The following is a 26,865-nucleotide window of genomic DNA, read 5'->3' as shown; positions in this document are numbered from 1 at the left end:
CAGCCAGTCTCCCAGCACTGAGCTGGGCAGCTCAGGTGGGAAATGGAAGCGGCACAAAAATAAGCAGAAAAACAACACTGTGCAAGGAAGGGAGGCCTGCGCTTGAGAGACCACCCCCTACCTCCCGTAGGCAGGGGCACCTGGGCCACCTGCTCCCCCACCTCCTGTTCCCCTCTCTGTCTCTGTCTCTCCCCACCATCCCTACGCCCTCCCCCACCGGCTCTGGCTCCCGCCCACAGGGAGCTGGAGGAAGAGGGGGTGGGGCAAGGGGCGTGCCTTCCCTCTGAGCTGACCTGGGACAGTTTCCTTTCCGTTGCTACGTCTGTCTGAGCAGCCAAGGAGGAGGAGGAGAAGGAGGAGGAGGCAGCCACGGGGGCAGGCGCAGGCTGGTGTGCTGGGCATGTGGACCCCACAGGTGCCCTGGCCCGTCCTGTGGGCTGTGCTGCAGCTGGGGTGGCGACCGGGATGGCTCCTAGGTACGTGGGGTCAGGGGGACTTGGAATCTGGGATCTGGAGGGACCTCCTATGCAGGTCACTGGCTGGCTGGTGGGGAGGGTTCTGTGGGGCCAGCCCTCAGGCAGCCCAGCATGGCCGCTTGCCCAGTGCTATGTGGCTTTACTGAGGTGACATGCCCTCCCTGGGCCTTGAATCCTCACCTGAGTCCTCTCTCTGCTCTGGAAAGGCAGAGCCTCTGTCCTATATTAGCTGGTTGTCAGCTTCCTATGGAACAGGGCAAACCAGCGTCCTTCACTGTGGGACTGTAGGTCAGGTTGGCCAGGGTACCACACCTTGGCCCCTATGGCTCTGTGCTAGGGTTCTGCTGGCTATCCTTAGTTGTGTTGTCCTGTAGACTGAGTTTGGCTTTGTGACATCAAAGTTCAGATGAAGTGATGATATTTTCCCAAGGTATCAAAAGTGTAACTGTTCCTTTAAAGACTGCTCATCTGTCCCTCAACATGTTCTCATTGTCAGGGAGTGTGGCTCTCAGGCTTCAGGCCAGGACTGCAGTGTGTACAGTGCTGGGCATTGCTTTGAGTATCCTCTGCTAGTCTGGAGGCAGGGGTGAGGCCTGGGATGCAGCTATGCTGGCCCTGAGCACCCTGTATAGACTGCCCACCTGGTGCCCTTGGTCAAACTGTCCACCTCCTCTGGTGCTGCATACCTCTGGGCCTCCCCCTGCACTCAATCCTTCACTTCCCACCCTGCCCTCTGCAGCCGGTGAGGCTGCAGGAGGAAAACCAAGGCCTGGGGAGCATGATTTTCCCTGCTCTAGACCTGAGGTGATGGCCAAAGAAGGGATAAGATGAGGGGCATCCTTGGGACTGTGCTCACTCCCAAAAGCCCCTCAGTCCTCTGTGGCTTCCACCTCCATTATTGCTGGTGGCTAGGGCTTCCCTGCCTTGGGGCCCTTCTTTTTCTCCTCAGCGCAGCCCTTGCCCCTCTGAGAAAAGCCCATGGGTCTCTCTCAGGACTCGATGGCTAAAGCAGAGCTGGAGATGATGGTCCGATAGCCTGTGGCCTTTTGGGGGGAGACTAAGCTCAAGGACAGAAATGGCGCAGTTGCCCAGAGAGGAGGCACCAAGGCACAGAGGGGAACCATGACTCACCCCTACGGCTCCGCTTATGCGTCATGTCCTCAAGATGGTTCCACAGAGTGGGGAAAGATGAGAGCAAGATTCCTGCAGCAAGACTCTCCCAGTTCTACTCATTACCTGGGGGTATTCTTAGAATCAGTATGCCTTGGTTACCCCACCTGGAACACCCCACACAGCAACTCAGCGAGGTGCACGTGTATCACTGGTGTCCTCTCCATGCTATCCCAGACTTGGCCACCCTGGCTGCAGGGGTTTTGTGCCATGACACAGGTTTTTGCCTCTGAATTTGCTCACTATATTGATTGTTTTGGTAAGTCCCATGGCTAATCATCTCCTCTGAGGGTGCTTTTTACTTGAGATATCCCAAACTCAGTGGTTTGCTGGGCTCTGCCCTAGTGCAAGAGAGTAAATAGGGGTGCAGGCCTGGAAACGGACTGCCTGGAGTGTAGGCGAAAGCTGATTTGTGAGCTTTGTAACCACTTTACCTCTTTGCTATTTTCTCACCTTTGCTCTGGGGATCATAATACCTGCCCCATGGCATCTTCAGAATTAAATCAGGTCATTTTCAGAAACTATCCAGCATAGCCCATGACAAATTTTTTTAAAATCCAACGTTTTTTTTTTTCAATGTACTATTTTTAAAAATATATGGAAAAGAGGTAAAGGGCACTATAGTGAACATCCTGCAGCTGGCATCCCTAATTGATAATGTGGACACATTTGCCTTCAGTGTCACTTGGCTGGAGCAGCCATAACAAAGTGCCCCAGACTGAGTGCCTCAAACAACAGAAATGTGTCCTGTCACAGTCTGGAGCCTGGACATCCAAGATTAAGGCATCAGTAGGGTCTGCTCCTTCCAAGGTGCTGAGGGTGAATCTATTCCTGCCTCTCCCTGGCTCCTGGGGTTTACTGCCATTGGCATGCTGAAGCAACACCCCAATCTCTGCCTCTGTCTTCATGCGTAGCTCCATATCCTCTCTCTAGGACACATTCATATTGGATTAGGGCCCCCTACTCCAGCATAACCTCATCTGCTCCTTAACGAGCTTGCATTCTGAGCTCCTCAGATCAGGGCTTCAGCACATGCCTATGGCACTTCCCAGCTATACCCAGACAGCCGCCATTCTGTCACCCACTTTAACATTAGTTCCAGACACTAGGAGGAAGTTCACTCCTCCCTTTCCAGCCAGCTCTTCTAGGGATAAAGACCTGCTCCTAGCTCTTATACCCTCCCATAGCGGCACTAACACTGAACTGTGGTCATACAGACTCCTGCCACCCCAGTTGACCTGACCAGAACCTGGTCCAGGGCTTCTGCTTCTGTCAGGTATCAGGAGGCTAGATCAGCCCTGCCTTTCTCTATTATGGCTGCTCCTATGTTCCAGAAGAGTCCAGGGCTGTGCCTGGTATTTGTCCAAGGCTAGTGTCTTGGTTGCGAATACCACAGACAGAGTGTTGGTCCTTCTGGGGAGCCTGTCAGGGGATCCTCTGTAATGAAAAATGGGCCCCACAGGCTGCCAGGCAGTTTTTTGCCACCCCGAGAAGGATCTGGGCTAGGTGTGCCTGTGGAATGTATTGTCTGTGAGGGCCTCTCCTGGACAGCAGGTCCCTCTGCTGAGGTCAGTGACCCCCCACCAGGTGGCCCCAAGGGCCACCGTGCTCATGGCCTGAGGCCCTCCCTCCTACGTGGGGGTCTCAGCCCTCTCTCATCAGCCTACCCTCCTACCCAGAGGGTAAAGAAACCGTGGAATCCCACAAAAGTATCTCAAATATAACTTTACCTGGGAATCAGCGGTGGTCATTTCAAAACACAGAGGGTACCAAAAACATGCATATACATTTTAAGAAAGGAAAAACTATTGAATTTGTAATACTCAAGTCATGTTTGACTTCTGCAACTATAAGAGGTGCTCAACGTGACTGGTATTCATCTTTAGTTATTGGTATATATTGAATATTAAAAATTTAATACAGTTTTTTCGTTCTTAAATATGTATACTTTTTTCTGCACCCTCTGTATTTACCTCCTCGGTCAGCCCCTAACAGTTAAGGAGGCCAGGAGGACTTCCTCGAGAAGGTAGACCTTGGATGGGAGCTCCTGGGTGGGCTGGGTAGGAGCTAGACAGTCTATTGGAGTCAGCATTCCTGCTCTGGGCCTCCCCAGGAGCAGGAGGTGCTGGGGCAGTCTGAGCGCAGGGAGGTGGGGGTGCTTGAGCTTCTAATAGCAAGTGTCAGCCCTCGCCCTACACAGCCAGTCGGTGGGGGCAGGGGAGGCTGGGAACCCAGCCAGACTCAGGCCCCTGGGTGGATCCAAAACAAGGTGCTGGTGGGCCAGGAGTCCTAGCCCAGGGCAAGGGTTGGTGGAATCCAAACAGAGAAGGGCCTGAGCCCCTCCTTGGCACACACGTAGCAAGTAAAAGGTGGGTCCCTCCCGCCAATTGTTGAAGTAAATGAATGACATTTCAATTTTTTTTTTTTTTTTTTTTTTGAGAAAGAATCTCACTTTGTCTCCCTTGGTAGAGTGCCATGGCGTCAGCTCACAGCAACCTCAAACTCTTGGGCTCAAGTGATTCTCTTGCCTCAGCCTCCTAAGTAGCTGGGACTACAGGCGCCCACCAAAACACCCTGCTATTTTTACAGACGGGGTCTCGCTCTGGTTCAGGCTGGTCTCAAACCTGTGAGCTCAGGCAATCCACCTGCCTTGGCCTTTCAGAGTGCTAAGATTACAGGCGTGAGCCACTGAGCCCAGCCTTCGATTTTAAATTGCACAGACAATAATTTTAAAGCTCCATAGGGTACTGGTAGTGTAGGGATGGAGCATATTCCTAGCCCATTGCACCCAGAGTTTAGTACCAGGGTCAGCGCCTCACTACCAAGCCGGGTTCACTCAGCTCACTCCTGTCTCCAACTCAGCTCTGCCTTTTCTGAGCACAAGGATGACACTCACCATTTCCCTATCCTAGTGTGTGTGGTCTGGACATACATGGTGGGATATATGGGCTATGTCTGTCCTTACAGATGTGTGGCAGCCCCAGCCTGAGAGATAGGTACCCACAGCCCAAGGTGTCAGCTGCCACAAAGGCCCCTGAGTTCCCAGAAATGCAGAGAGTCGGGCACTTTCCTCAGCATGGAAGGAGCTGGGACCACTCTGGGAGTGGCCTCAAGGGCCACTAGGAGGGACTCAGGAGCCGCAAGAGCCCAGGCCACCCAGGGTCCCTCCTTGACAGTTCAGATTTCATAAGAGGAATGACAACACTCCAATGGGCAAACAATTCAATTACACATTCAGGTGTGGGAGCCTATGGGATGGCGGAGAATAGCAAGGGAAGGGCCCAGGGTCTGACAGCACATGTCCAGCTGGGCTTTCCCAGGGGCAGCCCAGAGGCCAGGCTGTGTTATCCCAGAGCAGGACAGGAGGGCCCACTGGACCACACTGGCAGCTTTAGCACCTCAGACCTGGTGTTCCAACAGCAAGCTACAATTTTGCTAAATCTGAGCCTGACTTGTACTATTATTTATTTAATGGTTTTCTTTAATGAGGTTCATATTTTTCTTGAATAAATGTATAAAGAAGATGCATATTAGTACTGCTGAGGGAAATTGCTACTGCTGTGGTCTAGACCCAGAGTGGCAAGATGTGCGGTGCCTGGTTCAGACATGATTGCAGAGTGAAGAAAGCTCAGTGGCCTCGTGGTGATCATGTTGCCCCTGAGGAGGAGGGTAGAAAGCAGACTCTAGCCTCTACAGGGCAGTGGTCCCTGCTGACAAGCCACTGACAGCCCAGGCCTGGCCCCTCCCAGGCCACTCTAGCTTCCTCAATGCCCCATCCTCCTGCCAGGTGCCACAGACCTTCTGCAGAGCCACAGAGCTCTGTGGACCACCATCCACCCTGCACAGCTGCCTGGCTCCACAGCGTCTCTGATGCAGGCTCTGCCACCCTCTTGTCTGGCTGGCACTCAGTTGGCTCTGCAGGAGCATCACTGAGAGTGGCCCCACCCGCTCCCAGGAGTGGGGCACACAGGCTGGCGAGGCATGGAGGACCTCAGGATCCTCATCTGCTGTCCCTGAGCAGGGCTGTGGCAGGACTGTCTCAGGAACCCCTGTTCACCTCCAGCTATTTCTAGACACTTCTGATCTTCTCCTAAGCAAGAGGGGTCACTTCACATACCTCACTCGCCCATGTGAAGTGCCCAGTGGGGCTGTGATGAGGATTCTGTCCTGGTCACGTGCACACTGGTGGGACTTGGGTCGCCTTGGCCACAGGAGCACTGGGGCTAGCTGCCCCTTCCTCCTTGGAGCTGGGACTGCTCAGAGAGTGGATCCCCGCACTGCTTAGAGGTCATCTGCCCCAGAAGCAGCAAAGAGACCCTCCCTTTTACCACTCACCTGGTAAATGTTGCTGGGGATGGAACCAAATGAGAACAGCCAGGACTGATGTCACAGGTCTGGACGGGGCCTGGGGAGCTCCATGGCAGGGATATGTGGGCAAGAGGTCTTAGGTCTCAGGAGGAGGTCACTTTCCCACACGACTAGAGGGTGTGGGTGGGGCTGCAGGGGCAGGCCAGGCTCTGCTCTGCTCTGCCCCTCACTCCACAAAGCAGCATACACCCAGAGTCGAGTCTGAAGCAGCTTCAGCCTACAAATCATAACTCTGTGCCTCAGTTTCCACACATGTAAATCAGAGATCCTGGGCAGAGCCGTCCAGGGCGAGCCAAGTGGAAGGTCCTCAGGGGAGAGCTATGGGCTCTGCATCCGTCCTGCGACCCCCAACTATAGGTTGGGAATGCCACTGGCAAGTCACATGGGCTGAGATGGGGGCACCTCTTCTGCGTGCCAGCCGGTCCCCAGGGGCATGCAAGGGTGGACATGAGAGGGCACAAGAGCATGTGGATAGTGTGGGTGCATGTATGTATGAGTACATCCAGGGGACAGCCCCTTGGTGGGAAAGCTATGCAGGGGCCCCATTTCTGTCACTTGGGAGGTGACAGCCCTCCTGAGGACTCCAGTCCCCTGGTCCCAGCTCTGAGATTGTCCTGAATGGGGGGCAAAGTCTGGTCCCTGAGTCTGCCATGGGCCCCCCTCCGGGGCTGCAGTCTCCATGACATCCCTGAACCCAAGCAGTGCACACAGGACCAGGACAGGGCACCCAAAGGGTCACGGGCCTAATGAGCAGAGCTGGAATATGCTGGCTGTGGCCCCTGCACAGCCCTCTTGAAGGAAGACTCTTGGGGGAAACAGGAAGTGAGGAACAGCCAGAACATTGGAGAGAAATAAAGCCAAAGGTGAGCGCCCAGCCCCAGGTGGCAGAGAGGAGCTAGGGGCCTGGCAAAGGCACTGTCCAGGATTCTACCCTGGCTGGGGGAAGTTTGGGGGTCTCGCTGGCTGCCTAGCCCTTCCCTCATGGTGGCTGCTTCTCCCTCTCCACCTCTCAGATGCCCCAAACAGGTCCCTCAGCTTCTCCCCCTCCCGGCTCACAGTGTCTGAGGGGGCCAGCGCCACCTTCACCTGCAGCTTGGCCAGTATGTCAGAAGACTTCGTGCTGAACTGGTACCGCATGAGCCCCAGCAACCAGACCTACAAGCTGGCTGCCTTCCCCAGAGACCACAGACAGGACCCCCGCTTCCAAGTCACAAAGCTGCCCAATGGGCACGACTTCAGCATGAGGATCATGGCCACACAGCGCAATGACAGTGGCATCTACCTCTGTGGGGCCATCTCCCTGCCCCCCACAGCGCAGATCACAGAGAGCCCCCCTGCAGAGCTCACGGTGACAGGTGGGGTCTCAAAGAATGGATCAGGGGTAAGCCAGGCAGAGTGGGTGCCAGGCCAGAGTGGGTGCCTCTCTTGTGCCGGAAGACGAATCCCGGGGGCATAGAAGGAGGGTCCTGCCGGGCTCCTAGTCAGGGCTTTGTCTAACAGTCGGGGCCATAGTAACTGATCCCCTAACCAAGAGAGGTCAGGGTCTCTCAGGACCAGGTCCTTCTTGGAAGCAATTCTGAGGTGCAGAAAGGCAATAGCTGGTCACTGCACAGGTAGGGCCCAGCAAAACTGCTCAAGCCATGGACAGAGCATGGCAGGTAACCCCAAGGGAAGGGGTGCACACTGAGGTGCCCCCGAGGACCCTGCCTCTAACCCTGGTCCTTTGTACCCTTCCAGAGAGAGATGTGGAATCTCCCACATCACATCCCAGCCCCTCACCCAGGCCAGGAGGCCAGTTCCAAAACCTGGTGGTGGTTGTCACGAGTGTCCTGGTGGGTGTCCCAGTGCTGCTACTACTGGCATGGGTTTTGACCACCGTCCGTCCCACAGCCACTCAAGGTAATGCCTGCCAGAGCTTTGCCCAGCCCTGCTGCTGTTCTTCAGAGAAGGGTTCAGGTCCTCCCACAGTGAGGACCCTTCCCAGGGAAGAACTTGGCTGGGGTCTCCCAGCATCTCTGGGGTCCTGCAGGCAGGCTCCAGCCTTGTCCCCTTTCCCAATTGCTTTCAGGAGGGCTCTGAGGCCTGTGGTAGGGGAGAGGGAGGAGTCTCTGCACCACCCAGGGAGAGGTAAACCTCAGGCCTCAGGACCCCGAGAAAGTGAAGTGAACATGGATGGGGGTGGTAAGCCCCAAGGCTAGGGTGGGTGGTGGGTGATACCCCCACCACATGACCTCCCCAGCCCACAACCTGTACCTCCAGTTGCTTACACAGCCCACCTGGAGCCTGAGTCTCCTTGTCCCTGAGCAGTGGGAGGTGTGCGGCCAGGCCCCTTGGACCTCATTTCCTCGGCAACCTCAGTTTCCCCCTGCACATGTGTGCAGGGCATGTGGTCCACTGAATGGAGACATGAGTTTCTTGGGGTCTTACCTGGGTGGGCCCCTGCAGTGGATCCCTTACTCTGCAATTCATGCTCCAAACCGGGGGCCCCTCATCACTGGAACGGTGGTGAGTGGGGCCAGAAGGTGTGGTGCCCTCCTGAACCTACAGAGTCCCCTCAAGACCCAAAGCACCCCCACTGACAAAGCCCCATGGGGCTGGCACCCCACTAAGACCGCTATCCTGGGGGGATGGCTCAGTGTCTGCTTCTGACTCCAGGTGTGTTTCTCTGCAGGGGCCAGAGGAGCCCGAAGTGCCGACCAAACCCTGGTGAGCCTTGGGCCCTGTACTGTGAGATTTGTCCCCGTCCCCCTTCAGGGGGTGCCAGGTGCATGGCCTGCAGAGCTGCAACCTGGAGACCCTTAAATTCAAATTTCCAACCAGGACTTTGCCTCTTGGGTCCCCAGGCAGCATGACCTAAATCCTCAAAGCTGTGCCCTGGTACCTGGCCTGCCTGTGCCTCTGAGCATGTGGCCAGTGGCATGGGCACTCCTGTAAGGCCATGTACAGGCTTAATTGTTGCTTTCCTATGCTGGAGAGAGGGGGGCCAGAAAAGGCACATTTAATCTGCAAGAATGTCAGGGACATTTCAGAGGGAGAAACTGAGGCAGGGAGGAGGAAGGGCAGTGGGGGGACAGCCCTGGCCTAAGGCCCAGTGCCTGGGCACACCTGCTCTAAGAGAGAGGCCCTAGGCTCAGAGGCCAATATCTAGGGTGGGGGCTCAGCCTGGCAGATGACACAGGCTCCTTTCCTAGTGGGCAATAGGGGACTGACTCCTCCCTTCCTCTCACCCTGAAGAAGGAGGACCCCTCAGCCATGCCTGCATTCACCGTGGACTATGGGGAGCTGGACTTCCCGTGTCGAGAGAAGACCCCAGAGCCCCCCGCTCCCTTGGTCTCTGAGCAGACAGAATATGCCACTATCGTCTTCCCCAACGGGCTAGGCATCTCGTCCCCAGGCCACAGGGGCTCAGCTGACAGCCCTCAGGATCCCTGGCCTCTGAGGCCCGAGGTTGGACACTGCTCTTGGCCCCTCTGACCAGCTTCCTCAGCTGTCAGCATCCTTCAGATCCTCTGCTAGGAGCCCAGGGTAGGCACCATCCTTGGAGCAGGGTGTGAGGGTTCAGAGTGCCCAGGGCCTGAGCTACGGGGAGACGTCCCAGACCTGAGCCAGCACCACCACAGGACTCTGCATTAATGCCATTGTGAGCCTGGACAGCGGAGTCACTATCCCTTGCAGCGAGGGCCTGAGGCAGCCACTATTTCAGGCTTTATTGGGACAGAGCTGGAGCCTGGGTCTCCCGAACCACAGCTGGTATGCAGAGTGGGCTCGCAGTGCCCTGGCCCCCACCATCCCCCAGGACCTGAAGACTGATTTAGAACAACCCAGTGAGGCTTCTCATACAGAGGAAGGTCCAGGGACACACTGGACACTGGGCCTGAAGCTGTCCTCAAGGGGTGGGAAGTGCGTGGGCCAGGAGTTCTCCAGGGCCCACACGGGGGTGTTGGGGAGTCCAGACGAGCTCCTGGCTGTATGGGTCCTGGGTCCCCCATACCTGAGCCTTCCCTACTTCCTGCTGCTCAAGACAGCACCATGGGTTGGGGTAGGGGGCTGGCTGTGGCCCCTGCATGCTAAGGCCACAGGGGTGAGGGGTAGAGGTGCAAGCACCCCAAGGCCCCTCATGTCCAGGCTGGGGGGGTGGGGCTTTCTTTGCTGGGCACTCACAGTGCCATTTGGGGGTCTTGGCTGGGCTCCTTCCAGGGTGGAGTGAGGTGGTGCAAGTGACTCCTGGATAGCAAGGTCTGATTACCCTATGACCGGTGTCCAGGTTGCCCAGTGGCCAGCTGTGTGGGGGCACTCAGGAGCCCACACCCTTGGGTTCTGTTATAGATTAAATGTGAAGAAAGCTCTGAGTTCTGTCCTCCCTGAAGAGTTCTGTTGTAGTGGGAGTGAGGAGGGACTCAGGGAGGATGCCAGCCAGGTAGAGGCTGAGCACAAGGTTGGTGGCCACCTCCTAGAGCCTTGACAGAGCCAGGCCCTGCTGCTCACTACCCTAGAAGTCTCAGGCTCTCCTACCCCAACTTGTCTGGCCCACACACACATATAGCCCCGCCAGGTGTGAGATCCCTCCAACTTCAGGGGGTGTCGAGCACATGGTCTCATGTCCCTCTGCCCCCAGGCCACCTTGGCCTGATCTGGGGCAACACCTGAGCAGCTGTGCCCATGTCTGGGCCTCTCCAGCTCCCACGTCCCCATCATCCCCATCATAAGGAGTCCCCCCAGGCAGACCTGTGACCTGGTATGGGGCCTTCACAGCAGGGTGGTGGGTGGGCTACACCAGGGAGGGGCACACCTGCTGACACCCCATCACTGTGTGAGGTCCTCAGCTATGCCAGACACCCCTCCCCAGCCAACACCCGGTCCCTCCCCTGCCCCAGACCCTGGAGCCCCATCCTGGGTAAGACAAGAAGTAGAGGCACCAAGTCTACATCAGGGACAAGGCAAGAAGGAATAAAGGTTCTGGAGATGCCAGGCGAGATCAGGCACAAGGAAAAACCACCCTCGCCCAGGGCAGGTGGTATGAGTTTGCCCTCCTGGAAAACACAACAGGTCTCACAGAAGAACGCCTACAGGCAATAAGAAAATCTGGTAGAGCAGCAGATATAAAACTAACATCCAGAGGTAAATGCCTTTCATGTACTCAGATAATAACCAGTGAGAACATGAAGTGGCAGGAAATGTTCCACCGAGAACAGCAAGAGATAAAACACTTGGGGCATAAACTGAATGATAAACAGGCAACCCATAGAAGTGGGGCTCTGACCATCCCAGGCAAACGTGGCACTTGGCTGTGTGATCTAAAGTAAAACTCTAAACCCTTGCTGACTGGACAGACCCTTTCTTGGCCAAGAGGATCCCAGAAAATCCTCAACACCAAATTCTTGGCAATGAAGGGGAGAGGGGTTGGGCACCGCAGACAATAAGTACTAAATAATTAACAGGCCCTCGGCCATGCAAGGCAAAAGGTGAATCACCTGCAGACCACCAGTGTGTTCAGCAGACGACTGAGTCAGACCATTGTGGCTTGTCTCTGATTAGCAGACTTCCTTCTAACTTAAAACATTGCAAGCCTTCAAATGAAGCTTTATTTCTTTAGCCAATTACAAATCAAAGACTCTCTGAACCCACCTGTAACCTGTAAGCCCCCACTTTGAGATGCCCTGCCTTTTGGGACCAAGTCACTGTACACGTTCCATTTATTGATTTATGATTTTACCTATAATTACTGTCTCCCTAAGATGTATAAAAACCACACTGTAGGCGAGGTGAGGCCACTTGCTCAAGACTTCTTGGGTGTGGGTCTTGGGGTCATATATGTAATATTTGGCTCGGAATTAACCTCTTCAAATTATTTTGCAGTGTTTGGGGATTTTTTTCTGTTAACCATTATTATGAGGACTCAACTTCACAGACATGTCAGTTCTTCCTACTTTATAGATTTAGCATCATCTCAATAAAAACCCATATTTCTGGAACTGTAACATTCAATGGAAAAAAATAAGCCAGCAACATCCAAGAAAACATGCAAAGAAAGTAAAAGAAGAGTAGCCCTAGGCCGGGCACAGTGGCTCACACCCTGGAGGCTGAGGTGCCTGAGCTCACAAGTTCGAGACCCACCTAAGCCAGACCCCCCTATCTCTAAAAATAGCTGGGAATGGGGGGGGGGTCACATGTCCCAGCTACTTAGGAGGCTGAGGCAAGAGAATCACTTGAGCCCAAGAGTTTGAGGTTACTGTGAGCTATGACACCACGGCACTCTACCAAGGGCAACAAAGTGAGACTCTGTCTTAAAAAAAAAAGAAGAGCAGCCCATGAGATGGATACTCACTGTGATGAAAGCAGGGCAGTGTTAGCACATGAAAATCAGGTCCAGCCAGTCCCTGTGACCCAAACCAGTGGGAGAAAGAGAGATTCTAATAGGTGGGTGTAGGGACAATGCCAGCCATTCTGAATAAGTTGGACTCAACCATGATGTGCATTCATTCATCCCAAATCCAGCAGAGAAGCACAAGTAAATGTTCCCCTCATGACAAGGAAGTAGGTAAAAACCTTTCTTACTATTTAAGAGTTAACCATCCAAAAGCCATTAAAGAACAGACCAATAGATTGAACTCCATAAATTAGAAAACAAAAACTTTAACATGGCAGAAAAATTATCTAAGCACACTGGGGGGAAATGTTTGCACTGTAATACAGAGAATATTCCAACTACATGAAGACTTCAAAATCTGGTACAATAGACAGTGAACAGGAACTGTAATCAGATAGTTCACAAGAAATATGTGTGTGTGCATATATACCTGTGTCTATGCATGTGTGTACATACGTGTACATGCATTTGTGTGTATATGTGTGTGCATATATTTTAAACAATGAAAGGATGTTTGATTTTATTCACACTAATAAAACACAAATTAAAACCTCACCTACTAGACTGGGAAAACCTGCCAACAGTTATGGGGAGACTGCAGGGAACTGGCAAGGAGCAGGCAGGTTGGGCACTATCTCCGGGGAGGGACCTGGCCCCCGAGTCAGCAGAGCACAATCATGCCTCCGGGGCCTGTGCTGGGTGTGTAGGAGGGAGGAGGGACAGCTCACTGTCCCCAAAGGCAAGGAAATTAGGGTGGTATAAAAATGAGAAAGGAGGGCGGCGCCTGTGGCTCAGTGAGTAGGGCGCCAGCCCCATATGCCGAGGGTGGCGGGTTCAAACCCAGCCCCGGCCAAACTGCAACAAAAAAATAGCCAGACGTTGTGGCGGGCGCCTGTAGTCCCAGCTGCTCGGGAGGCTGAGGCAAGAGAATCGCGTAAGCCCAAGAGTTAGAGGTTGCTGTGAGCCGTGTGACACCACAGCACTCTACCCGAGGGTGGTTCAGTGAGACTCTGTCTCTACAGAAAAAAAAAAAAAAAAAAAATGAGAAAGGAATAGCTGGGCATTGTGTCGGGCACCTGTAGTCCCAGCTACTCAGGAGGCTGAGGCAAGAGAATCACCTAAGCCCAGAAGTTGGAGGTTGCTGTGAACTGTGACACCACGGCACTCTACCAAGGGTGACAAAGTGAGACTCTGTCTCTATAAAAAAAGAGAGAGAGAGAGAGAAAGGAGTAATTTGAACATCAAAATAAACTAAAATTAAAGATTGAATAGATTTACATGTTTAGGGTACATTTTAAAGAATGTGAGTTATAATTGACACTTAAAAAAAAAAGTTTGTGTGAGGAGAGGGCAGGAAGTGGTTGCGGTTGCTGACCTCTGAGCTGCCACCGGCTTCAGCTGCAGCTCCCAGGGTGGCACTGGGGCTGGTGGACAGGCCAGCCACTGGTGTGCTGCAGCTCAGATAAGAGCCTAGAGCTGGGACACCGTCAGCACTTTGCATCCCGCCTTCCTGTAAGCGGCCCCTGAATGCCTTGCCTCACCTCGCACTCACTTTTTCCATCCCCTCCTCTGCCTCATTCACACTCCTTCAGCAGAGTCTGGCTTCACAAGGGCCTGGGTGTGGCCAGGCCTCAGTAGTTGCCCAGCACCCCACCCCACCCCACAAAGACTGCCAGTCTCACTCAGCAGCCTCAGGGCCCCCTGGCCCCAGCTGCCCCCTTCTCTCCCCAGCCCCCTCCCACTGCCCTCCCCATCTCAGACTGCAGAGTGGCTGGATGCCTCTCCATGGGAATCAAGGTTAGAGTCCAGATTCTGCTGAGACCCTGCTGGACTGGTCTTCTAGCAGGAGAACAAGTAGGGCAGTGAAGGACAGCCCACCCTCAGGCTGTGAGGCAGAGCTAATGACCTGGGTGCAGCTCCAAGGTCCACAGGGGTTGGCAGGGCACTGCACAGGCCAGTGTGTGGGTCCTGGTGGGCTCCATCACAGTGGGTGGGTGGTCCAGTGTGGATAGATACCACTTTACATCTGGGGGAGGCTCCTGAGTTTTCAGAGAGTTCAAAATGTTGAGGGTCCACTGGAGGAGCACAGTGGTGTGACACCACCACAGGTGTCCACCTTGACCACTGGGCCTCAAGTGTTGCTTAATCACCTTCTTTCTTGGGTGGATCTTATTTTCTCCTTACACCCTGGTCAGGCTGCCCCATTCGACAGTGGGGCCACCTGTCTGTCCAACCCTAGGGTGAGGCCTAGAGGGGCAATACCCAGGGGCAGCTGGTTGGGGCTATGAGTACCAAGAACCAACCTGGTGCCTGGGCACCAACCACGTGTCATGGAATCCAAAATAAACATATATGTAAATGTAATATCATTCAACCAAAACAAGGATTGAAGTTTGTACACTGTGTTCAAGCAGCATTATTCACAACAGCCAAGATGGACACCAAGCCCAAGTGTCCATCAATGGGTGAATAGATAAATAAAATGTGGCAGTGCCATACAATGAAATATTATTCAGCCTTAGAAAGTAAGGAAAGTCCAACACCTGCTACAAAAGGTGTGAAATAAACCAGTCCCAAAAGGACCAATGACATATAATTCTGCTTATATGAGGCTTTCCAGAGGAGTTGAATTCATATAGACATAAAGCAGAATGGTGGGTGCCAGGGGCTGGGCAAGAGTTATTGCACAGAGTCTCAGTTTTGCAAGGTGAAAAGACTTTCCAATTCTGGGGTCAGAAATGAACTCCTGAACCACAGAGACTGGGTGTGGAGCATGGACCTCGGCCACCTGCCTGGCCTCGGGGGCTGCCCCTAGACTGGGTGATGGGGAGGGATGTGAGCTTGAGGTTCGTGTCAGCCTCTACCCCTCACTGATGTACAGAAGGGGAAACTGAGGCCTGGGGGATACCTGTATTAGTTAGGGTTCTCCAGAAAAAGATAAGCAATAGAGTCTGGAGAAAGAGAGTGGGAAGAAGAGAGAGAGACTGACTTATTTTAAGGAAATGGTTCAAGTGGTTGGGAAGACAGGCAGGCTGAGGTCAGTCTGGAGGCAGAACTCCATCCTCTTCAGGTGACCTCAACAGACTGGAAGAGATGACCCACATCACGGGGTCGGGGTGGGGGGGAGTGACCACTGCACTGCAAGTCTACTGAGGTAAATGTTAATTTCATCTTTAAAAATACCTTCATAGCAACGCTAGACTGGGTGGTGTAAGTTGATCATCCTAATATCTGAAGACCCAGATGAGCCAAATGGACCCCAGCCCTCCCAGGGTGCAGGAGCTCACCTTCTGATAACAGGTTCTATGGAGCGGAGCTCCTGGAGTTCCCTCAGAGAGGCAAGGCCAAACCAGAAGGAAGCAGAGACAGAAAAGGACAGAAAATGCAAACACCAGCAAAATGCTCCCAGAGTCAGGAAACAGACGGGGAAGCTGGGCATGAGGTGTTCCCAGGGCCACTCTAACAAGTCAGCAGAAACATGTCCCCCTGTCATCATGGAGCCCACAGGAGCCCGACATGGTGCTGTGGGACTGACCTCGATGCGTTGTCAGGGCTGGTCCCTCAGAGGCTCCGGGGCAGACCAGTTTCCTGCCTTTGCCTCCTTCCGGGGCCATCCAGTTCTGGTTGTGGCCCCAGCTACACCTCCAAACACAGCTCCGTAGCATCTCCCTCCTCTCTGACTCTCTGTCCCCTTTTTTAAGGATGCCAGGACACACTAGACCCACTCACCCACCAGGGTGACCCCATTACAGGGTCCTTAGCATGACCCATCACCACGTGAGGTCACAACACAGAAGGCCTCAGGGCTGTTGCCCAGCACACATTCTCTCTGAACGCCCTCACCAGCTCAAGGAGGAAGGGCAGCTGCAAAGATGTTCTGACCCCACAACAGAGCCCTGAGCTGGCACCACCCTCCCAGAGTGGAAACAATGTCCATGTGGCCCATCAGGCTCAAGGTGAAAGAAGGAAAGAGGCAGGACTGTGGGCGGGGGTGGGGTGTGGGGTGGGGTGATTTGCTGGGAGGGGGAGTAGGCAGGGAAACCAGGTTCCCAGAGCCAGGAGCCTACTGGGACAGGCCAGCACTGACTGCAAGCCAGGCCTTCCTGGGCTGTGCCAGCTGAGGGGCACCCAGGGACATCAGAGGGCACCCAGTGACCCGGAGCCTGGTGGGGCTAGATTTAAGCCTGAGCCTGCCTGACATCTGATACCAGGATCCATACCAGGTGGAGGCCCCTGGGGTGGACAGTGGAGGAAGGTGAGCTCATGTCCCAAGGCCACAGGACAAACTACCACAAACTGAAAGCTTAGACAACAGAACAAGGTCTGTCCTGGCTCTGGAGCCCACAGTCAGAAACCAAGGAGTAGACAAGGATGTGCTCTCTCAGGAAGCTCCAAGGGAGGGTTCTTCCCACTCCTCTGGCCCCACCCGCTTGGCTATGACAGCATGACTCCAACCTCTGCCTCCGTCTCCAACCAGATGTCTCCCCTGTGTCTGCATCCAAAGTCCCCTCTTCCATAACGGCAGGAGTCATACACCCTGCGCCACTAATCCTCCTCTTATCTCAATCACATCTGCAAAGATTATATTTCCAAATAAGGTCACAGACCATGCACAGTGACTCATGCCTGTAATCCTAGCACTCCGGGAAGCCAAGGCGGGTGGATTGCCTGAGCTCATGAGTTCGAGACCACCCTGATACAGAGCAAGACCTCGTCTCTCTAAAAATAGCTGGAGAAAATAAAAAATGCAAAAATATATATATATATATAGCCAGGCATTGTGGCGGGCACCTGTAGTCCCAGCCACTCCGGGAGGCTGAGGCAAGAAGATAGCTTGAGCCCAAGAGTTTGAGGTTGCTGTGAGCTGTGATACCACAGCACACTACCGAGGGTGACAAAATGAGACTCTGTCTCAAAAAAAAAAAAGTCACAGTCTGAGGTTCTGGGAGAACAGAAATCTGGGGCACCATTCACCCCAGTGTAGAAGTAAGCGACAAGGAATGGGCCATAGCACCTGTGGGTTCTGGGCCTTCAGAACCACAGGAATCTCTTTGGTTTCAATTTGAAAGCAGAAAAGTAGGCTGCCTTGTGTTCCTCCCCAAAATTCCTGTGTAGAAATCTTAACCTCAGGGAGATAATGTCAGGAGGTGAGGCCTTTGGGGCAGTGATGAGGTCATGAAGTGCAGCCTCATGAGTGGGATCCGTGCCCTAATAAAGGAAGCCCCTGACAGCTACTCGAATCCTTCTGCCGTGTGAGGACATGGTGCCAAGGTACCATCATGTTGTTCTCATATAGAAAGCCAACTACTGAGACAACAAGGATTGTCAAGGAAGAAAGGATTTATTGGCAGGAGACGAATCTGCTGGGAGGGGAGCACAGGCCACCTGAACTCCACCTCCACACCAACAGGGTCAGGAAGGTTTTATTGGGGGAAAAGCATAATGCATAGGGGAGTGAGCATCATTACATGTTTGGGGTGGCATCCAGGGCACACAGTGCAGTAAGAAATCATACTAGTACATAAGTGTGTACCCCAAGAACAAAAAATAGTGGATAAGTCCCTCCCAGGTGGGTGGGGATTTTAGTACTATAATGAGCTAGGGGTTATTACTGGTCATTCTTTCATCCCTGTGCCCAGGCTCAGTGGGTCCCTGGGCACAATCTCCCATGGGATGTCACTTTTCTTATCTTTTCTGGGCAAAAAGGTGGTGTAAAGCTCTGTAGTTATCTCATGGCTGCAAGGAGGTTCTGCCAGTCCTGGGAAAGAAACTCAAAAAAGGAATGCATCAATGTAACAGAAGGTTACAAAATTTTGGTCAGCAAGTCTTACTAGCCTAGGAACTTGAAATATAAGAAAACTACAAAAACATACATTAAAAATATTTTCTTGGGCAGTGCCTGTGGCTCAGTTGGTAAGGCGCCGGCCCCATATAACAAGGGTGGCGGGTTCAAACCCGGCCCCGGCTGAACTGCAACCAAAAAATAGCTGGGCGTTGTGGCAGGTGCCTGTAGTCCCAGCTACTTGGGTGGCTGAGGCAAGAGAATTGCTTAAGCCCAGGAGTTGGAGGTTGCTGTGAGCTGTGTGATGCCATGGCACTCTACCGAGGGCCATAAAGTGAGACTGTCTCTACAAAACAAAAATATATATATATTTTCTTGTTTATGGAGGCAGTTACACCAGCCTGACCCCACCTGTATAGCCTCTGTGACCTCTCCTAGCAAGATGGCAGCTGGGGGAAACTGGGAGCAGTGAGGGGGTCTTCTCTGCTCCCTTGGGAACCCTGCTATCTCAGAGGCCTACTGGATGCCTAGCACCAAGGAGACCAGCAGTGGGTCTCCAGCAGGTGCCCTGAGCAGGATTAGCAGGAGGCCCCATGAAAGTCCTTTCCACATTTTCCAAATTTTCTACAAAGTGCATACATCTTTTTTTCTTTTTTTTAAGACAGAGCCTCAAGCTATTGCCCTGGGTAGAATGCCAAGGCATCACAGCTCACAGCAACCTCCAACTCCTGGGCTTAAGCAATTCTCCTGCCTCCGCCTCCCAAGTAGCTGGGACTACAGTCTCCTGCCACAACACCTGGCTATTTTTTGGTTGCAGCCGTTATTGCTGTTTGGTAGGCCCAGGCTGGATTTGAACCTGCCAGCTCAGGTGTATGTGGCTGGCGCCTTAGCCACTTGAGCCACAGGTGCCCAGCCCATATATCATTTTTATATTCAGAAATGAAAGCTAAAAGAGAAATAAAAAGGGGCCTCCCTAGGAAAACACCTCCTGTGGAGCCAGAGCCCTCTGGGGAGTGAGGCAGACACTTGACTAGTCCAGGGAAGTGATATCCTCCTGATGTCCAGCTCTGCCCTCAGCAGTTTGGGTACTGGACAGACTGTGCCTATTTGCAAGTCCCAGATAGATTTGGGCTGTCACAGAGAAGGCAGAAGACAGAGGTGCCACCTCTTCTTCCACCATCCCTCCCTGCTGGCCATTGAGTTGGGAATGGAGTCTGCCCCAGAGGGGATCAGAGAAGCATGCCAGAGCACCACTGCACATGGAAAGAACTGCAAGGCACAAGCACATCCCTTTCTTCCTCCACCAGCCAGCACAGGTTAGAGAAACCAGTGCAGACCAGGAAGTAGCCTAGGTGGCCAGAGGCGCTGTCACCTAACCCAAGCCACAGCCAGCTGGAGGGGTGCCCCTGGCAGGTGGCTTCACACCTTTCCCAGGAGCAGCAGTGACACCAAGCTGGTCTGTGACTCAGCAGGTCCTCCCCCAGACACACACTACCCAACACCTAGGGGCACCCCACAGAGCTCCACCTACCTGGGCTGTTGGCCTCCAGCCTCACCACCCAAACTGTTCCGCACCCTCCTCCCCAGGAGCCCAGGGCCTGGGCAGCCAGTGGGCCCTTCAGAAGGGCTGGCAGTGAGTTTTGTCCTCAAAGTGGGGTGGCTGGGGGCCTGTGGGCACGTTGTCCAACACCTGGCGCAGGGAGAACATGCAAAAGGAGACCTCTTCGTAGGAGGTCCTGACCCCGCTCTCGTATAGGCAGGCAAAGGCCAGTCCCCCAGCAGGGGCGGGCCCAATGGATGCCAGGTCAGAATAGCCACTGGGACCATGGTAGATCACCCAAGGCTCTGTCCAACTGTTGGGGTCCAGGGGGGAACGGCTCAAGCGGACACCCATGTGAAGCCGAGCCCTGTGCCCCGAGGGGTGGGAATACAGCAGCCATGTAGGGCTCTGGGATAGGGTGGCAGGGGCCATGGGGAGGACCAAGGTGCAGGATCCCATGTCCCCACTCCCACTGACTCCAAGCTCAGGGTTGGGCTGCCTGGGGTCATCTCCCTGGGGCTGCAGATGACCGAAGAGCATGCCGGGTTTGTGGCCTCCATAGGTATCTCCAAAGCCCTCCTCTGAGGGTTCCTGGAACTCAGGACAGAAGTGTACAGAGTGGGGGGGCCTCCTGGGCAGTCCCTCCCACCGAGGCCTGCTGGGAGGTGGAGCTGGGAAGCCCACAATGCTGCCCTGGCATCCCCGGGCGGTCTCGACCAAGGGAGGCACAAGCTCCCCTGGCAGAAAGGAGGTGCCCTCATTCATGCTGAGTGCTTGCACACGGCTACCCAGGGGGCTCCGGGCGTTACAGTAGAGGAAGCTGCCAGCCTGCCCGCTGTCCACTGCAGCCAGCTGGCACTCTCCTGATTGCAGATTGGGCACAAGGCCCCCACAATGCCAGGTGCCACCATGGTCATCACTGTAGAAGGCAAAGGAGTGGGGGCTGGTCCGGCAGATCTTGCCAAAGCACTCCCGGCGGTCCACGCGGTAGGTGTAGGCGGGCACCAGCAAGCGACCCGAGGGCAGCTGGACCCCATGGCCTGGGCCCACAGCAAACGTGGCCCAGTCTGTGGAGAGGAGGGCAAAGGTGGGAGCTGCTGGTCACCTAGGAAAGGGAATTGTAAGTGGTGGAGGGAGTCTAGCCCCAGGCTGGGGGCAGCTTGCGGCTAACTGCCCTCCACAACAGACTCATCTGGCCACCCTGAGTCCTCTCAGGCTAGACAAGCCTCTCATTGCCATCAGCAGGTGCTGAGGAGCCTGTGTGGCAAGTTCATGGCCAGTCCTGAACCCAAGGTGTAAGGGCCACCCAGACAGAGAGCAGGGGTGCGAGGGTGAGGACCTGCAGGCAGGTAAGTCATGTGTCCCACCCACATCCCTCTGCACAGCTCCCACATGCCACAGAGGTGGTAAGTGGTCAGCTCCTTGGGCTGGGGGCAGTGGGGACAGAGGATAATTCTTGGCAGAGGCCCTGGATAGGGTGAGAAGGAGATGAGAGGAAGAGGTGGGGGAGCTGTTGGGTTGGGGGCTGAGCCTTAACATTCAACCCTTCCCTCAGCAAGATTCCAATATCAGTTGCAGATGGAAGTGGGCATCCTGTTTCTACCCCAGCTGCTAGGAGGATGACTAATACCGTTCATCTGGGGCTGAGGCTCAGGATATAAGGGACAGTCCTGGGGAGCAGGATGGATGGTCACATTTGGGTGGAGTCCCAGGGCAGGCTGGGGCCAACCAGAGAGTCCCCTACTTTATGGGGCCAGAAAGGCCAAGTCCAAGCCCCCACCTGCCCACCTACCCTGCATGGCACCACCGATGGCCTCCTCAGTGAGGTCCCAGGCACTTCCCCAGGTGAGGCCAGTGTCGTGGCTCCTCACACAGCAGAGGCGAGCCGCATTCCTGCCTGTGGCAATCTGCAGAGCCTCAGGTGTGTGGCCCAGCACGGCAATGAAGAAGAGGAAGATGGTGCCAGTTCCTGCGTCCAGCACAGGGCAGGGGTTCATGGATCGATGATCCTTCAGGGCCGCTGTCCCCAGCACACATAGTGCACCCCACTGCCAAGAGGAAGAAGGGCTGCTAGTCATCCAGGCCCTAGCCCCCGTCCCACAGGGGCACCTCAGGAGTGCAGGACCTGAGTTTGACACCCACTGATCTCCAGTGTGCAGCCCCAGCCCCATCCTGGCCACTCACCTGCACAGAGCCACCAGCCAGTGTGCCCCTCCTCAGCACCAGGCGGTGAGCATGGGAGTCACTGGGACTGAGCCGCTGCTCCACAAAGGCCAGCAGTGTAGGTCCAGGGGGCACCACAAGCAGTGCAGGCACACGGTAAGTCAAGCCCGTCCTCTCATGCTGGAAGAGCACTGTCCGTGCAGGGGCATGAGGGGCCCCCATGTTCTGCCAGTCAGAGCATGAGCCACAGGTCAGGGGACAGGGCCCAGGAAGGCCCAGCCCTGCTTCCCACATATCTATCTGGATTGGGGGCAGGGGGGGGTGCTCAGCAGATGCAAATTCCCCCTCCTGGGCCCCATCCCATTCCCACCTTGGAGACACCCCTCTCTCATACTCCCTCACCCCAGACCCAGGGCACTCCCTAGCCCCACCCCACAGCCCAGCACCTCAGATGTCTGTGGAATCAACCTGTCTTCCTCTCAACAAGTTCACAGAGCTAACCCTCAGTCAAGAATTCACTTGTCAGGTGGCTGAACAAGTGGACAACCAGAGCAATAAGCGTCAGACAAGAAAGGACTCGGTGTCCCCAAAATAGGGGCTGCATCACCACAGAAGCCACAGCTAACAAAGAGACACAAGCAGAGATAAACACACAGGGACCTGCACACAGACAGGACCTACACACACACACAGGGACCTGCACACACACAGGACCTGTACACACATACACACAGGAACTGCACACATAGGACCTACACACACACACTCACACACAGGGACCTGCACACACAGGACCTACACACACATATACACAGGGCCTGCACACACACATACTCACACACAGGGACCCGCGCACACACACAGGGACCTGCACACACATACAGGGACCTGCACACACACACAAGAACCTGCACACACACAGGACCTGTACACACATACACACAGGGCCTGCACACACACACATTCACACACAGGGACCCATGCGTGTGCACACACACACACACACACAGGGACCTACACACACATACAGGGACCTGCACACACCTGCACACACACAGGACCTGCACCACACACGAGCCTGCACACACACAGGACCTGAACATACACAGGGACACTTGTGCACAGAAAGGTGAGCCCCAGGGGGTCTCCTGCAGAGGCCCTCAAGGGCTCAGTGGACATTTTAGGGAAAAGAGGACACACTGACCGGCCCCTCAGGCTACCCAAGCAGTGGGGGATGGGGAGTGCCTTGCAGAGCTGCCGCCGCCTGCACCCTGAGTGAGGTAGAGGCAGTGCAGGCCAGAAAGACCCAAACCCCTATCCCCCTGCTGCCCCTTCCCAACAGAGAGGGACCATTCAGGAGGGGGTTGACTTGAAAAACAGCTTTGTGCCAGTAACCCTGGGTATGAAGGGATGAAAATGAGACCCCACCACCACCTGTCCCCCCACCACCGACGTGAGCTGGTGCACACATATGAGACAAGCCAGGGCTGGGTAGACCAGGTGGGCTTCCTCGAGGCAGTGGCAGGTCCCTGAGAGCTAAGGGGAGTGATGCAGTGGTGGACAACATTCCAGTGATGGACAAGGATGGACAAAAACCCCTGTTCAGCTGTCCAGGGCCCACATACACAGCTCCATACTGTGGCCTCTTCCTGAACCTCAGCTAGTCACCAGGCTCCCCTCGCACATGGCTAGGGCTCCTGCAGGGGACGGCACTTTGTGATCAGAACCTGGCTGCAAGGAGCCCACCCTAGATGCATCCCCCACTTGCATGCAGAGCCCCCATCCTAGGGGTACTTGAGAAACATTTCCACAAGAAACAACCCAGTGCCATTCTGGGAGCCACCTAACCTGAGAGTTTACTCCTGAGAGAGACTCACGAGGGCAGGACCTGGTGGGGGTCCCTGGGGGCACACCTGGGGTTTGCCTGCCACAGGCTGGATGCTCCAGGGGGCCTATTGTTCTGATGGGCCATGAGTGAGGGCCACAGACCACACAAGGGTGGCCAAGAGGAGCTGCACACAGGTAAGGTTGTGGTGCCCACCACCTGGGACTTTAAGCAGCCAGAGCCCATCCAGGGAAACCAGATGGTAGCTGAGCAGAGGAGAGAGCTGGCACCCCCTGGCCAAGAACAAACCCCCTGCACTCAGGGGCCCATGCACACTCACCAGACAGATGAGACCCACATGTGAAGAGCAGAGTAAAGGAGTAAACACAGAAAACAGGAGCAGGCCTTGCCCAGATGCACGGAACACTGTGCCGGTGGAGCTGGCACCCTGAGGGCCCCAAGCAGACACCTCCACCTCCACCCCTCAGCACAGCCTGCCAGATCACCCAGGCTCCAGCCACAGCCACACACGGCCCTCCCCACTGTCCACTGACGGCCAGCTGTCTCTTGAGAGCTGCCTCCTGTCTCCTAGAAGCCCCTGGTTCTGTGCCCAAAGGGCAACTCTGCCCAAGCGGGAAGCAGGTGCAAGTGACACGTGGCCCTCCAGGCTAAGCAGGCACAAATGAGACATTCTCTCTACCCTTGGCTCAATCCCCAGAGCCTGGGACCATGGGAGTAAGTGTCAGCACACCCTGCATAAGAGGGCCCCAGGCAGGATAGACAGATGCTCCAGAGTCTAGCTGGTCACTCCAATCTTTGCACAGAAGAGAAATTGAGGCCTGAAGAGGGGATGGAGCTGCCACACACTTGGGGTATCCTTGCCAGGGCCAGGCCCCAGGTTTCCACAAGGACTCAAAGTCCTAGAGAAGCCCCTCAGTCCAGGAGGAGGAGTACGGCCTCTCCTGAGGCCAGCCCTGCCCACTATGGCCAACTCAGCCTGTCCCAGGAGTGTGGTTGACCAGGGCACTGTGTCCCCACAGTAACTGGTGTCCACCACCCTCCCTGGAAAGACCCTCTGTGGGGTGTCAAGTCACAGAAGGGGAGGTGGAGGCCCAAGAGGAGGGGACCTCCAAGAGAACCTGGTCTTCTGGCCCCTGGGCCCCTGAGCAGGTTGTAGGTGTCATTCCAGGCTCAGCAGGGGCCTGTCCTGTGAGGCCAGCCCAGGCACTTCCCACACACACCCCCACCCCATCCCCACACCCTGTCCAGTACATCTTGAGACCTGCCAGATGTGGGAAGAGGTCAGCATGCCTTGGAGCACTCATATTATGTGCAAAAGCCCTTGGTATAGGATTTGGGCAGATGTGTCTCGAGTAGGTCTGTCCCCTCAGAATGGTTCTCCGGTCTGTGACATAGCCAGGGCAAGGATTTGTATTTACTCTGGTCTATGCCTGGCATAGTGTCACCACAGGCCCCTCTGCAGGAAGACCATATGAGCTGGGGTCAGGCCCCACCTCGGGTACCTCCTACCCAGTCTGCACCTGTACCACATTCTGAATCAACCTTCAGGACCCTTCAGTGTCACATCCACCGTGGAGAACATGAAATTATCCCAGTGGGGGACCCATGTGGAGCCTCTGGATGGAGGGGCCTTTGGGGCCCAAACAGCCCACTCCTCATTTTGGAGGTAAGGAGCCACTCTGGGGGCTGGGCAAGGGGTAGAACTTGCCCATCACCCCAGACAAAGAGGGGTACAGGCAGGTGCTGTCAGGAGCTGGGTCCTGGCCCCCAAGGGCTGGAGATACAGGTGTGAGGGCACAGTAGTGGTGAGCAGAGTGTGACTCACCGGCATCCTTGGGAAGGCTGCAGAGCAGCTGGTGGGGTGGCTGCCTTGCCTGGCCCACACGAGATAAGAGCTCACTGTGTGGGTGGGAACTGGAGAGCTGGCTGCACCCCAGAACAACATCAGGGCATGAACACACGCCAGTTGGATAGCTCAGCTACAGCCCAGAGCAGGGTACAAAAGGGTATCCAGAGCAGTGTTGAGACAGGAGGCAGATGGCCCAGCCAAGCACAGGGTGCTCAACAGGGTGACCTGGGCTGCCTAGGCACACCACAGCCTGAAGGCCTAGCTCACCCTCTGGCCCAAGATGCATCCCCTTTGGGCCTTGGCTTGTCCCAGATCCATGTCTGTGCTCCTGAGCCTGGCTGGAACCTGGGTGCATCAGCACCCACCCCAACTTTCTGTGCCTCCCAGGGCACAGGGTGACTCCTCCACAGCACAGCAGCCTCCCTGCCGCCAGGTTCCTACCAGCCAGCCCTTTTCACATGGGCTGCTCCCAGCCTGCTGTCTCCAAGGCAGCCATGGTATCTGATGCCCAGCCCAGAACCTCAGAGGTGGTTCTGGCCGTCAGGGAAGGAGTCTCCAAGGGACCAGCCTCCAAGGGGCTCCCTGGCCCCAAGCACCCTCTCTTCTCACTGTGAAACATCAGGGGCTTCCATGGGAAAATGAGCTCTGGGAAAATTATGATATCTTGGGATTTCTAAGCTGAGATGATAAACCTGTTGGGTCCATTCTGGTCCCTAAGGCATGAGAGGACTTACTGGGGGACCCAGGAGAGGACAGGAAGACATGAGAAAGAGATAAAGAGAGAGAGATGGGCTCCAGCTCCCTCAGTATCAACAGTCTCCCAAGTCTCCCGCATGGGCCACTCACCACAGCCACAGCCAAGCCCAGGAGAGGAGGACTCAGTCTAAGTGACAGGGACATCGCGCGCATCCCTTCTGCTCACACCCATGGATCCTGGTCCAGAGGCAGATGGGTGGGAAGGGACAGACTCCCTGCCTGTTGGAAGGCCCACCCCAACCAGAATGGCACAGGCCCACTTCCCTACTCATCCCCCAATTCCAGAGCTGGCAGATATGGACTAAGGCTGCCCAATAATTGCCCAGGTTCATAGGGAAAGAGAGTTCCCAGGCCCCCTCACTAGAGCAACCACAAACAGAGGCCAGACCTCAGGGAAGGGGCATCTGAGCAGGGTGTATCCATTTTCCCCCAGCCCATGGCCATTCAGAGATCTGTAGGCATATTGGGGCTTTATCCTCTGGGTGTAAATGCCCTAGAAGAGGAAGTGCCCTTACTATCCTGAAGGAGCTACAACCTCCCACCCTGAG

General features: G+C 55.1%; 2 protein-coding genes across 5 annotated transcripts; one reads left to right on the top strand and one right to left on the bottom strand.

Moving 5' to 3' along the window:
* Positions 1–341: 341 nt before the first annotated feature.
* On the top strand, positions 342–12,923 carry PDCD1 (programmed cell death 1). 4 transcript variants are annotated; one of them, XM_053597259.1, is made up of 5 exons: positions 342–476; positions 7,028–7,369; positions 7,752–7,913; positions 8,686–8,720; positions 9,249–12,923. In XM_053597259.1, the coding sequence occupies exons 1-5, from the start codon at positions 401–403 to the stop codon at positions 9,486–9,488; spliced, it is 855 nt and encodes a 284-aa protein (XP_053453234.1). In that variant the 5' UTR covers positions 342–400; the 3' UTR covers positions 9,489–12,923. The 4 variants fall into 4 exon arrangements, with proteins under 4 accessions (XP_053453234.1, XP_053453236.1, XP_053453235.1 ...); XM_053597261.1 differs by having other exon boundaries at positions 8,670–8,720; positions 9,249–9,499; XM_053597262.1 differs by lacking the exon at positions 342–476 and adding an exon at positions 3,364–6,877.
* Positions 12,924–17,725: 4,802 nt separating this feature from the next.
* NEU4 (neuraminidase 4) lies at positions 17,726–24,139 on the bottom strand. Its single transcript, XM_053597237.1, has 4 exons — positions 24,032–24,139; positions 21,888–22,091; positions 21,496–21,751; positions 17,726–20,770 (listed from the first exon to the last, which is right to left on the bottom strand). The coding sequence occupies exons 2-4, from the start codon at positions 22,086–22,088 to the stop codon at positions 19,782–19,784; spliced, it is 1,446 nt and encodes a 481-aa protein (XP_053453212.1). The 5' UTR covers positions 22,089–22,091; positions 24,032–24,139; the 3' UTR covers positions 17,726–19,781.
* Between the last annotated feature and the right edge of the window lie 2,726 nt (positions 24,140–26,865).

The sequence above is a fragment of the Nycticebus coucang genome, chromosome 7 (assembly GCF_027406575.1).
Source record: "Nycticebus coucang isolate mNycCou1 chromosome 7, mNycCou1.pri, whole genome shotgun sequence".
Taxonomy (NCBI): Eukaryota; Metazoa; Chordata; class Mammalia; order Primates; family Lorisidae; genus Nycticebus; species Nycticebus coucang.
Note: the sequence above shows the minus strand (reverse complement) of the source record. Positions and strands in the feature narration are given on the sequence as shown.

What these genes read in the sequence shown, in the direction of transcription:
- PDCD1 (XM_053597259.1), top strand. Translation starts at nt 401, where the DNA reads ATGTGGACCCCACAGGTGCCCTGGCCCGTCCTGTGGGCTGTGCTGCAG. An exon ending in TGCAGAGCTCACGGTGACAG is followed by an intron (nt 7,370 to 7,751) that starts GTGGGGTCTCAA and finishes GTACCCTTCCAG; the next exon opens with AGAGAGATGTGGAATCTCCC. An exon ending in GAAGTGCCGACCAAACCCTG is followed by an intron (nt 8,721 to 9,248) that starts GTGAGCCTTGGG and finishes CTCACCCTGAAG; the next exon opens with AAGGAGGACCCCTCAGCCAT.
- NEU4 (XM_053597237.1), bottom strand. Translation starts at nt 22,088, where the DNA reads ATGGGGGCCCCTCATGCCCCTGCACGGACAGTGCTCTTCCAGCATGAG. An exon ending in TGGCTGGTGGCTCTGTGCAG is followed by an intron (nt 21,752 to 21,887) that starts GTGAGTGGCCAG and finishes TCCTCTTGGCAG; the next exon opens with TGGGGTGCACTATGTGTGCT. An exon ending in CATCGGTGGTGCCATGCAGG is followed by an intron (nt 20,771 to 21,495) that starts GTAGGTGGGCAG and finishes TCCTCTCCACAG; the next exon opens with ACTGGGCCACGTTTGCTGTG.